This window comes from Zonotrichia leucophrys, chromosome 13 (assembly GCF_028769735.1).
Source record: "Zonotrichia leucophrys gambelii isolate GWCS_2022_RI chromosome 13, RI_Zleu_2.0, whole genome shotgun sequence".
NCBI classification, from domain to species: Eukaryota; Metazoa; Chordata; class Aves; order Passeriformes; family Passerellidae; genus Zonotrichia; species Zonotrichia leucophrys.
In genome coordinates, this window is record NC_088183.1 from 17,385,449 (window position 1) to 17,398,269 (window position 12,821).

Genomic DNA, 12,821 nt, shown 5'->3' on the forward strand with positions numbered 1-12,821 from the left:
CTCTGTGTTACAATTTCAATTACAGTTCATTAAAAATGGGCAAAGTTGATTGAATCCTTTAAGGTTAAGACCAAGCTTAAAGGCCATTTGGACCTTCTCTTACTAAGAGCCTCCCAATAATTTTTTTGGTAAAAAAGTGTGAGGGTTTTGTGTTTTCTAACTTCAGTTTTAAAAATAATTTTTCACTTATGAAGTGTAATGAAGGTTTTGAAATTATTTGGAGCAGTCTGAAAATATTTTAGATACAGCCCCCAGTTGTTCTCAGTGCCATAGCAGCACCTGTGCCTCTGTCCCTGCTGGGTCCCCACTGGTGCCCGGGCCCTTGGTGTGGGTTTTCCCTCCTGTGTGAGCCCCAGGCCCCCCTGTCTGTGAATTCCTTGTGGTTTCTGGTGTGGAAGGAGCGCTGTGTGCTGCAGCTCTCAGGGGTTTGTCCCTGTCCCCAGGTGTGGAGCACCAGCACGTGCGAGTTCGTGCGGACGCTGAACGGGCACAAGCGCGGCATCGCCTGCCTGCAGTACCGCGACCGCCTCGTGGTCAGCGGCTCCTCGGACAACACCATCAGGTGGGTGCCTCCAGCTGCTGGCCTGCCAGCAGGGGCCTCTGGCCTGGAAACAGCACTTCCCTCAGTTCTGATGCTGCAAAGCTTCCTTGGCATGGCTTGCCATTGGAGCAGATGGTATATGAATGGGGCTTACCTCAATGTGGGAGTAAAGTTTCACAGCCTTGTGAAAGAGTGGGACACTGAGGCTTCAGAGTGAACAAAACCTCTTACCTCCTGCTATATCACCTTGTCCTCTGCTGGGAGAGATGGAGAAAACATTGCTCCATGGTTTTCTTATTTTCTGAACTTCTAATCAATGGCTTACAGAGAACAGAACAAACTCTGTTGGGATTTCCCAGAATAACACACATCTGAGCTTTACTTGCCTGTGACTCTGAATGCTTACAATAATTTTAATATGTGTACTGTAGCTGCTCTGAATGACACTTCTTACAGCACATTACATACTCCCCATGCAAACCATGCAGTAGGTGCTTAACCCTGGGTGTGGGAATCAGCCTTTCTCCTGTGTTCTCCCCAGGCTCTGGGACATTGAATGTGGTGCCTGTTTAAGAGTGTTAGAAGGCCATGAGGAGCTGGTTCGGTGCATCAGGTTCGACAACAAGAGGATTGTTAGTGGAGCCTACGATGGGTAGGTCTGACAGCAGTTCCCAAAATTTAACCTTTCTCTTGTGGGGCTCTCGGGAGTCTGCAGACCATTTCTGTGGGCTGATTGCAGGACTCCTCTCCAGAGTGCTTCTGGCTTGCTCAGTGTCTGCAGTGCATTGTGGATTCATGGCTGTTACATCCATATCCAAATTCTCCGTTTCTTTCTCTGCCTGGAGAGTTACTGAAAACAGTTCTGGAACTGGGTTTGTCTGTAGCCTTTTATTTGGGCTCAGTGTCTGCCTGGGGTTGGTGGGCCCAGCTTCATTCCCACATTGCAGAGGGGTCTGTGAGTGCATTGTCAGCTTGTCTGTCACAGCTGTCACAGAGCCATCACTGGAATGGCTGCTGCAAAGAAACTCAAAACCACCTGGCTTTTACAAGCTTGAGCATTTCTCACAGTGTGCTTGATCCTCAGGAAGTAGCAGTAGGGAAAACATGGCAAGCTTTCCAGGGCTTTGGATGTTAGTTTCTATGTTTTCATAATTTCTTTCTTCCCTTACTTTTAGGAAAATTAAAGTTTGGGACTTGCAAGCTGCTCTTGACCCTCGTGCCCCAGCAAGTACGTTATGCTTGCGTACGTTAGTGGTAAGTAAAAATTATTCATTTGGAGCAATCAGGGGTGTTTCAGTGCATTATTGGGGGATAGGTGGGAATGTCAGGATGGTTTGTGAAGTCTGTAGGGCTTAAGAATGAAGAAAAATTTATTATCATATCCTGAATGATTTGCATCTGAGCTTAAATGAAAGAACAGATTTTTCTGGTTTGAGATTCTCAGATACGCTGAAAAGAAACAGAAATCATGATACTGTATCAAATCACTCTGGTTATTGGTGTTTCCCTAATGTCACTGTAGGGCTGCTTTTAAGGTTCCTCCTATTAAAAAGGGGGCAAGAATCTTGTGAGCCTTTCCCAGACTTTTTTCCTAACCCTTCACTTTGGAAGGAAGAGCTGGGAAGGGGAAGGAGGCTGAGTCCAACAGGTTGCCACAGGAACTCTCAGCCCCTCAGAGGACAGTCACATTTAAAGCTTAAGTTGCTTAAGGTATATTTTTCTTTGTAATGAGGGTTTTGGCTTATGACAGCAGACTTAATTAAAAATAGATGGGGGAATGAATTCCTTATTCTTTCCACCCAAAGTGTGTGTGGAACTTTACTTCAGGAGTCAGACAAGCCCATAGCAACTCAGAGTCCTTGACTGTAGGTGATGATGTGTTTAGCTTTTCCAGCACCTGGAGAAGTGTTTATGTGGCTGGAAATGCTTCTCCTTTTTCTTTCTCTTCAGTAGTCTTGGTATAGAGATGAGATTTAACTCTTATTTAGTTTTAGTGAAGAAGTTCTTTGTTTCTATGTTCTGTAGGTATCCTGTGGCTTAGGTTGGGGTTTGGGATCGCTCTGCCAGCTTGGGTTAGTTCTCCAATAAAGGCAGAGTCCTCACTTTAAATGTAATGAATGTGGATAAGCTGCACTAAAGGGAGAGCCTTTTCTGGGCTTCTTGGGCCACTTTGAGATTTGTTGGAAGCTGCTGGAGCATGTGCTCCCCTTCTTATGGCAGAGTTTGAGTTCCTGGCTGCTGCTGTGTGAGCGTGAGGATCCTCTCAGCAGGGTGGAGCTGTGATGTGCTGTTTGGGGCTGCACACAAACAGAGTCAGCAGAGAATTCTGCAGGAGAAGGAGCCCTGGCAGAGCATCAGTGCCAGCCAGGGCCAAAATTGCTGCTCCTTGGTGGACAGACAGCTTCCATCTGGAATAATCTCAGCCTGTGGCTGGGCTGGGCCCACTGAGGGAGGCTCAGGGTGCAGCACTGGATTTGGGAGCTGTGTGTTTCTGTAAAGAATTTATATACAAAAGCAGCTTTTCTTCTATCTGTGTATAATTATGAAGGTTTTTAGTCAGCATAGCAGAGTTTGAACATACCTTGTGTGTCCAGATCCCTGTGTGGTACCAGTGCAGTGCCATGTTTCCCTCTTGCCTTGCTGACTGCTTGCTTCTTGCCCACAGGAACATTCAGGACGTGTCTTTAGGCTCCAGTTTGATGAATTTCAGATCATTAGTAGTTCCCATGATGATACAATTCTGATTTGGGATTTCTTAAACGTGCCACCGAGTGCCCAGAACGAGACCCGCTCTCCATCTAGAACATACACCTACATCTCCAGATAACAGTCTGCACTTTACTGCCCTCAGAAGGTAAGGCTCCTCACTGGCTGGGGCTGGGAAATGTCTGAAACATTCCCTGTGCCTGCAACTTGGCTTAGTCAAACAAGCTGAGGTTTTCCTTAAGAGAGTAAAACCTTTTTATGCCACTTCTTTCCCCATCTGGCCTTTGTGTGGTCATGTTCCAGCATGCCCTGATGGCTTCTCCCTCCTGTAAAGCCTCATGGTTATAACTGGGTGTTGAGGCATGTTAGAGAGAGCTGTCATGTATTGACAGCATTGCTGCAGTTGAGGACCTTGGTGTATGGCACAGACATTCCAGCTGCTGGGAGCTCTCCATGGCCCTGCTGCCTGTGGGGAGCAGTGCAGGGATCTGAGCCTGGGGCAGGAGCAGCAGCTCTGTGAGGAGCACAGGTGGCAGGGAGAGCTCTCAGAGCTGTCTGAACCAGAGCCCAGAACTCGCTGGAGTTTGGTTCCCTTTCCCAGTGACTGCACTCAGTGCTCAGAGCCCTTTGTTGGGATTCTGGATTCTTCTCTCTGCCAACAACTGCACTTCGAACTACACCTGCCTGTGAGTGCTGGGGCCTGGAACACAGGCACTGCCTTCCAGAGCACAGCAGGCTGTGCCAGTGCTGCCCAGGAATGGACACACCACAGCAGGAGGAGCTGGGAGTGACATTGCACCAACAGGAAGGATTTACTTTATTTGAAGTAGATAATGAGCACTTTGTTTAAATGTGGTGTGGAAAGCCTTCCTGTAAGAAGGGATTTCCATTATCTCTCTGGATACATTTGTCCCTGCTGTGGCAGTGTATTCCTCAGGGTTTTGCACTCCTGCAGGACCTGTCTGGCTGGGAAATCCCTTCCCTTGTGGAGACACACTTGGAGGTGCTCCTGCTAAAAGATGAATTTTCTTTCATCTCAGGAAGGGTTAGCTGCCTTCCTGCTACCAAACTCCTTTAAAAGCACCAGGGCAGCCTCCTCTGTGGATCTGACCTGGGATCTGAGCCAGCAGTTGGCCATTGCCAGGCTGAGCTGCCTCTCAGCATTCCTGGAATAAGGAAGAGCTGTAATGCTGTGAACATGGGCCATGTGCAGAATCCCAGCTAAACCTTCCCTTCACAGCAGGTTTTAACAACCCTGCTGCAGGGGTGGCTTAGTGACAGTCATGGAGTGGCTCATCCTGCCTGGGGCAGGACAGGCACACCTGCAAAAGCTGCAACAGTCTCCATCTGCCTTCCAGTCCTGCATCAGTTGCATCCTTGCTTCTGTTAACTAAAATGATAATTTGAGATGGACAAAATCTGTTTTTAAATTACAGATTGGGCATAGGTCTTTAAAAGCCACATAGAGGGTGTCTTAAGCACAAAAGAAACACAGAATCATAGACTATGCTGAGCTGAAGGGACCCACAGGATCATCAGCCCAGCCCCTGTCCCTGCCCAGACTCCCCAGCAATCCCCCTGTGCATCCCTGGTGCCCAAAGGCTCCTGGAGCTCTGGCAGCCTCAGGCTGTGCCCATTCCCGGGGCAGTGCCTGAGGAGAATTTCTCCCAAAATCAGCCTGGCCCTGCCCTGGCCCAGCCCCAGCTGCTCCCTCAGCTCAAGAAATGAGGAGTTGTGTAAAATTCCTGTCACTCCTTGAGCAGCGCCGTGCTGGTGCCATTTGGCCACGTGGCACACACGGCTCCATCTCTGGGTTTGCCAGGGCAGGGGGTTGTGCTGCTCACACCCTGCACCCCTGGCAGCTGAGCACAGCTCAGCCTGCCTGGCCCAGGAGGCACAGCTGGGACCACACAGCCCCCAGGTCCTGCTGTTGGCAATGACAGTCCCTTAACAGCCATTTCCTCTGCTGCAGAGATGCTGTGGTGTCACTCCTTGACAGGTTTGTCTGACTTGAGAATCCAAAACGCCTAAATCTACATACAATTATGGTCAAACAGCTAATATTTCATCATGACATTTAATGAAACAGTTTTATAAGCTTTCAAACATCACAGTCTTGCGAGTTTTGAAGCAGCCCTGCACACGTTTTTACAGGCTTTGCAATGTGAGGCTCTTCAAAGTGGATCAGCTTTGACAGTCCTGGCAGTTGGCTGTGAGAGTTTTATTGCTTTCTGTTGAATTCCTGTTGTTTATTGTAACATGATAAAAATTGTTACCATATGATAGTCTAATATTCTGGTATTAAGCATTAGGCCTTGGGCTGAGGGAAGGGAAGTCAAGAGCAAGTGCCTAAGGATGTTTTAACCTTTCATGGGAATGTCATATCAGAAGAGGGAAGTTCTCCCTAGTCCATTAAAGATGGTTTTGGGAAGTGGCAGGTAAAATCAAAGTTCAGATTTAATTACACTCAGACCTTACACTGATAACAGAGCCATCAGGCTGGAAATGGGATTATCAAAGTATTTGAGGGTTTTGTCTGTTTTCCTAAAAGCTGCTCATGTATTAAAGCAGCTGAAATTGCCTGCTGTGCAGTGTGAGGAAGAGAGAACCATCAATCCCCAGGCCATTTTGGGTTGGGTTCAGGGGCCTGGGCTGGGACTGTGCCTCTGTGAGAGGAGACTGCCCGTGGGTCACTGCCAAGGAGCAGAGCCTGGCCCCTGCTGCAGTGGGGCTCAGAGCCCTGGCTGTCCTGCATCAGTGTCACCTCCTGCACGTGCCCTGCCCTTCCCCTCCTGGCCTGGATGCACAGGATGCTGTGGGCCTGAGCGCCTGGGGAAGCTGCTTGCTCTGTGCCTCCTCTCAGGTCACTTGTCTTTTGTCTTTTTCAGGGTTCCACAGTCTTGAACTACTGGATTTTTGGCTACTACATGCCTGAAGATGATTGACAGCTAAAGTCAGAATTGGTTCTAGATGCTGTGTAGATGCAAAGCAGCACAATTCTATATCTAAATTTCTTAATCTTTCCTGCTCTCAGTGGTCGTCTTTGAATTTGCTACAAATTCACTGACTTGGAGTAGATGAGTTTCAGAAGCCTATCCTTCCCTGCTGTGAGAAATCCAAAGCTTCACATGTAAATTGTCCGTAGAAACTGAACTCTGATGGCTTGTTTTTCAGATATAAATCAGAAGTCAAGAAAGGACTTGGCCTAATTTATATTGCTTTGCACTTTTGTCTGACTTTAAAGGAAAAAAACAAACATTCTCCAGTGAAATTTGGGTGCCAAACACATGCCCAGAATGTACAGAGCTTTGCTTTCCAGTCACCACTGTCCTTTAGGCGTTCCCCGTGGCAGGTTCAGAGCCCGTTCTGTTCCATAGGTGTACGTTGGACTCTTAGAAATATTTCTGAGTTGCTCAGTAATATTTTTGGATTACAGTTTACTTGTTTCTGCACCAATAATTTCTTTTAAATTAAAGATTCCCTGTAATTCAGGCTAGGTTATCTGAACTAGTTGTATAGCACTGTCTTTTCCTTTGCCCTGTGCTCTGTACTCGCCGTCCTGCGCTTCCTGATGTTTGCTGTAGTCCCCTCGTTCCCTGTGTGCTTCCCTCATCTCGGATACTGTGTAAGCATGTAGATACCTTGTACATACAGCAGAGCCTCTGGTGCCAGCCTCGGGGTGTCCTGACACTACACACCTAACACTCAGCGTGGTGGCACTTGGCAGCAGGATGTCCCGACCCCTGGCACTGGTGGTGACATGATTACCTAGACACTGTCTCTGCAAAAGGAGGTTTTCAGTATTCATTAGTTGGGGTTTTGTTTTTGTTTTGGTTATTTTTTGGTTTCTTTTTTTAATGGGAACTACATATTTTAAAATGTAATTTCTAAACTTTTTAAAAATTAAAAACTGTTTAATTTATGTTCTGTATCTTATATTTTTGTGCCGCGGGGTTTGCAGCTGTGTGTCCCTGACACCAGTGGGGCCTCCCAGCCCCTGCTGATGTCCTCGGTAGCATTAGTTTGGCTGCTCAGTGGAGAAGATACCATGGGCCAAAGTTCCATTATTTATGTTTGATTTGTGACACTTGGTGACGGTGAGAGGAGCTCGTTCCAGTCACCGCTCTGCTTCCTGTGCCGGTGTCCCGGGAGGATCGGCTGCCGTGTCCTGGCTCCTCCATGCTTGTGTTAGGGAGCCTCCATAGCTGCTTCTTCAGTTCTCGCAGTGTCCCTGTCATCTGTGTGTCACACAAAGCCCTGGTTGTGCCGGGCCGGGCGGAGCCGTGCCCATGCCAGCGGATTCACTGGTGCGCGGGAGGGCTGGGCTGGCACGGGCGGTGCTGCCTCCCCTGTCTGTGTCTGTGCTGGTGTGTGCTGGCAGCAGCTCTGGGCTCTGTGGGCTTGTTGCCTTTCCCTGTGCATCCCAGGGCAGGGTGGGGACAGCGGGGCAGCTCGAGGTGTCACAGCCCAGCCCCTCACAGGGTCCCTCCCCGTTCCTCCAGCTATTTATTCATCCAGATGAGCGAATGTGATGAAGTCCAGAAGAGCAAACTCGCTCCTGAGCGTCCATAAGGTCACTTTTTGGTAAGCTTGACAGTAGTTCGTGCAAGTGTCTTACTTTACCCTTCTCATCTAATAGCTTTAATATTAAACTGTTTAAAAAAGATCTGTTGCAGCCCTGAAGAAAAAGGTTCTTTGTTTCTGAAGAGCGGAGTCCTTTTTTTTAAAATGCATGTGTAAGATTTAAATTCCTGTTTTTCCTTGGGAGATAATGGTATTTGGACATGCAGTCTAAACTTCTTTGTGCTTTGTGTAACATAGCAGTGGACTTTTGTGATTGGCACCCAAGGAACTCGACTCCTGGGATTCATGGTAGTGATCCTGGCTGCACTCTGGACTTTGTTTTGCTAACCATAATTGAGCAACTGTACATTACTGCGATATTAATGTTTCAAAGCACTGGGATAGTCTAATTCTAACTTGTAATTATGTTTGCCAATTATCTGTTTGGAAAGTTGGTGTATGAACAGCTTCTTGAAACTGTTAAATTGTACAGATATCGTTCATGATCTAAAGCTTTGTACTGTGGAATGTGCTTAATAAAAAAAAGTTTGAACTTAATTTGTCACATGAATGGATGAGTGATGTCACCTCAGAGTTTGGGTGTGAGTTAAGGATGGGTTGGAGCAGCCTGGCTGGGGGGTCCCTGCCCAATAAATGCCCTTGCAGCCCAACCCCAGGGGCAGACATGGGGCATGAGGAGCCCAAACCCATCTGGCACAGGGGTGGCAGCTGCTGTTCCACCCTTCCCTTCAGGACAAACTGGGAGGAGCAGTGAGACCCGGAGCTGAGCTCATTCACCCACCACAGAGATCTGAACCCCACTGCCTCTGCAGGAACATCACTAGGAATCTTTCTTACTTTAGAATGCAGATAGAATTTTTAAAATACTCCCCATCTCCTGACTTGAAGCAACCTCCATGCCTTGAGCTGTGCAGAGTCTTCCAGGGCTCTGACTCAGGAAAAGCTTTGCCTTGGGCTTTCCTTTGCTGTGCAGTGACTTGTTCAGTGCTGGGTTTGGTGGGTGTTTCTGGGAGACACTGACCTGAACAAGTTTTGGAGGTGCCAGAAACTCCGCTATAAACATGAGCAGTTCTGGCTCAGCATTGGCAAATCCAGGCCTCAGGAATGGCTCTGGTGCAGATGACTTCTTGCTCTCCTTGCCCCACTCGTGATTCTGGGTGGGAGTGCTGGAAGCAGCGTTGCCTCTGTCAGGCTGAGGCTGCCCCTGCAGCTGGGTGAGTCCAGGCCCCTCCGGTGCCAGGAGAGCTCTGTGGGAGCACAGCCTGGCCCAGCTCATGACGCGGTTCTGAAGGCCTTGCTGGATATCATTATCCAAATAAGCCACAAAAGCTCTGGGATGGATCTGCAGTGTAAACCTTGAGGTCAGGCTTTAACATTCCAGCACACCTGGGTGGCCTTTGGGTTTGGTTGTTTTGTGGGTTTTCCCTTGCAGCTTTCATGGTTGGCTGTAATTCCCACCAGAGAACTTCCCAGAGAAGTTGTGGAGGCCCTGGGTGCTCCCACCCATCCTGGGGGGATTTTGAGGCCCCTTTGGACTCTCCCCACACCCTGTCCTGAGCATGGAGTGCCCGTGGGGCCGGGCAGTGCCCTGGGAGGGCGGGCAAGAGGGCAGGGCTGGACCCAGGGAGCCCCACAGGCACTGGGGTCTCACTCAGGCCCAGCATCTCCTGCCAAGTCCTTCCCAAACTGTGGATGGGGCTAAAGAAGCACAATTCCAGAGGGGAAATCCCCAGTGTCCAGCCTGGCCTTGGGCACTGCCAGGGATCCAGGGGCAGCCCCAGCTGCTCTGGGCACCCTGTGCCAGGGCCTGCCCACCCTCCCAGGGAACAATTCCTCATTCCCAATATCCCATCCATCCCTGCCCCTGGCAGTGGAAGCCATTCCCTGTGTCCTGTCCCTCCATCCCTTGTCAATTGTCTCTCTCCAGCTTTCCTGGGGCTCCTTCAGGCCCTGCAAGGCCACCCTGAGCTCCCCCCAAAGCTTCTCCTGTGCAGGTGAACAATGGCAGCTGTGCCAGCCTTTCCTCCCAGCAGAGCTGCTCCATCCCTGGGATCATCCTGGAGCCTCCTCTGGCCCGGCCCCAGCAGCTCCAGCTCCTGCCTGTGCTGGGGCAGCTCTGCAGGTGGGAAATCACCTGAGCACAGGGACACAGGGAATCCCCCCTGCCCTGCTGCCCATGCTGGGGAGATGAAGGGAGAAAAAGGATCTTTGGAAAAGACCCCTTTCTGCTCCCCATCCCAACAGAGCTTTTGCTAAAAATTCCAGACCAGGCTCAGTCTCCAGGACCACTCCCCAGCCTGGCTGTGCTGGCAGACAGAGCTGTGCCCATCCCTGCAGTGGGAATGGCTCCTGTGGGAAGCTGCTGTGGCACCCAGGCTCTCCGTGGTGTCTGTGTGGGCTGTCCCTGTGCCACAGTGCCCGGCACAGTCCCTGCTCTGTGACAGGGACAGGATTTGGGGCTGCCCTGCCCCGCAGCCTTCAGCAGGGCAGGGGGATGGAGCCAGCATTGGCTTCTCCAAGCTCCAGCTTTTCCCTGGATACTTTAAACACATTTGTGCGATGCTCTGTGGTGCTGAAACAGAACTCGAGTCACTTGTTAATCACACACACCAGGACCAAACTGTTCTGGGCAGTGGGTGCTCCATGGCAGAGCTCCTGCTCTCTGCAGAGCTGCTCTGCAGCAGAACTCAGTTCAGGGCAGGGGATAACAGAATTCACAGCGATTATCCAAGCCTGTAGGTAACATCCTCTTGGAACAGCTCTGGGCACTGGAGCAGGGTGAGGGACTGCAGGGAGTCGAGGCCTCTCTGGTTCAGGCTGTCCGAGCTCACTCAGTCTCCCTGAGTGTTTCCGTCATCATCAAACGCGTGGCACATGCCCACTAAAATCTGTGAGCACTGACTGAAATGGTCCTTAGTATTTTTGTTTTGAGATTCTTTTCTAAAAAATGTTGTAAACAGTAATTTAACAGGTCAAAATTGCAACTGAACCAAAGAGAGATCCCACAGTATTTTCCTTGGTTTTTGAACACTCAGGACAGGAGCTGGGCTCATCCAGCCGGCCCCGCTGCCTTCCCCGAGCACCAGCAGCGCTGTGGGAGCGCTAATTGGGAACCGTAATTGGTTCCGGCTGCCTCTGGGAGGGTTTGCAGGGACCTCCCTCTCTCCCGTCTCGTCCTTCCCAGCGAATGCTCGCGGCTGAGCCCGGAGCAGCCCCCGGCAGGACAATCCCCGCGGCAGGAATTCAGGGATGCTCTGTGGGGTTCCCGTATCAGCTCGGGGAGGCTCCGCGCCCCGGGGACCCCGCTGCTCTCGCGGGTCTCTCTCGCCCCTGACGAGCTCTGCAGGTCCTGCAGTCCCCACCCTGCAGCTCCTCGGGGATGGATTGGGTGGGAAAAGGCTCTGGGAGCGCTCTGCAGACACCTCAGTGACTCCCAGTGCCGGGGCTGCTTTGGACGCTGGCAGGGACATCGCTCTGGGACATCCCTCTAGGAGATCCCTCTAGTACATCCCTCTAATACATCACTCTGGGAGATCCCTCTGGGACATCCCTCTGGGTCATCGCTCTGGGACACCGCTCTGGGACACCACTCTGGCTCCTTCCCAGAGCCCCGGGCGTCCCTGGACGCTCCCAGCCCTGTCCCCAGGCCCAGCGGCTGCCACGGGAAGGTCCGACACAAACCCGCCCCCAGACCGGGGCTGTCCGGAGCGGGGAGGAGGAAAGCGGCGCCGGGGCTTGCCCCAGACCTTTCCTTTCCCTTGGGTCCGGATATCGCTCTGGGCTCCGCATGTGGAGCCTCGGGTTTAGAGGGGGGGCAGCGCCTGCTCCGCCCGACCCCCGGCACTCCCCATTCCCGCCCGCTGCTCCTCGGCGGAGCTCCCGTCCCTGTGCCCGCTCCCTGATCCCGGCTCCAGGGCAGGGGGAACGGCAGGAGCAGCCCTGGGCTGCCGCAGGCACGGCAGGGCAGGAAGATCCTGACTGCGCCAATTGCTTGGCGAGGTCGGCGCGGCTCCGGCTCAGCCGCTCCCGGATGGCGAAGGCCGGGGACAGCGGCGGGGACAGCCCGGGCGGGCGGGGCCCCTTCCCGAGAGAGCCGGGCCGGGCTACCGAGCACAGCACAGCCCCTGCCCGGCCCACTGAGCACAGCACAGCCCGGCCTGCCCAGCACAGCCCTGCCCTGCCCGCCGAGCACAGCACAGCCCCTGCCCGGCCTGCCCAGCACAGCCCCGGCCCGGCCCTGCCCGGCCCGGCCGCTCCCCTCAGGAGCTCCGGGCTGCCCTGCTCTGCACGGCCCTGCCCGGCCTGCCCTGCCCTGCCCTGCCCGGCCCGCCGAGCCCCTCAGGAGCTCCGGGCCGCCCGCTCCCGGCCGTGGCTCATGGAGCGAGGGGAGTCCCTTCCCTGGGCGGCGGCGCTGCCCCTGCTCCCCCTGGATGTCCCTCGGGAGCCAAGGGCCCAAGGCCGAGCCCTGGAGCCGAGGGCGATGCTCTGCCCCTAAATCACAGCTCGGGGCGCATAATCCTGACTTCACACTTTTTCCCAGACAATATCTTTCCATATAATCTTAATGATTCCTGCTGCAATAACAAATAGGCAGCCCTGAGAATAACTTCACACTTAATTGCTCGTGCCAAGAATCTCACCACTTGGCCCTTCTCTGGGTGTTTTCCCTCCAATCCATCTGCGCAAACAGAAGTGGGCCAGTTCTGTGCCTCAGGAATGAGGAGATAAAAAGGCAATAATTTATTTTTCCACCAAAGCTAGAAGTATTTTATAGAATTTGCTAAAGTTTTTGTTTCAGGAAATTTCATCATGTCTCCAGGAAAAAAAAAAAGCGCCTAATTGGCCTCAGATTTTCTAACTCCCTTTTCATTTTTGTAATATGAGGAGGTCTAGGTCATCTCAAGGTCACTGCAGTTAGTGTTGCTTTAGTGCACCTCTGTGGATACCTCGTTTCTGCAGCAGTTTTTCCTTGAAAAACAGCCCCAGCCTG

The 12,821-nt window shown here is 51.8% G+C and overlaps 1 protein-coding gene across 4 annotated transcripts in view; it reads left to right on the top strand.

The window, feature by feature from the left end:
• FBXW11 (F-box and WD repeat domain containing 11) overlaps positions 1 to 8,368 on the top strand; it is a 56,872-nt gene extending 48,504 nt beyond the window's left edge. For all 4 annotated transcript variants that reach the window (XM_064724722.1, XM_064724721.1, XM_064724724.1 and 1 more), the window contains 5 exons: positions 444 to 562; positions 1,083 to 1,193; positions 1,717 to 1,795; positions 3,207 to 3,395; positions 6,136 to 8,368. In XM_064724722.1, coding sequence (XP_064580792.1) covers positions 444 to 562; positions 1,083 to 1,193; positions 1,717 to 1,795; positions 3,207 to 3,368 — 471 coding nt within the window. In that variant the 3' untranslated portion in view covers positions 3,369 to 3,395; positions 6,136 to 8,368. The remainder of the gene's footprint in view (positions 1 to 443; positions 563 to 1,082; positions 1,194 to 1,716; positions 1,796 to 3,206; positions 3,396 to 6,135) is intronic.
• The last annotated feature ends 4,453 nt before the right edge of the window (positions 8,369 to 12,821 follow it).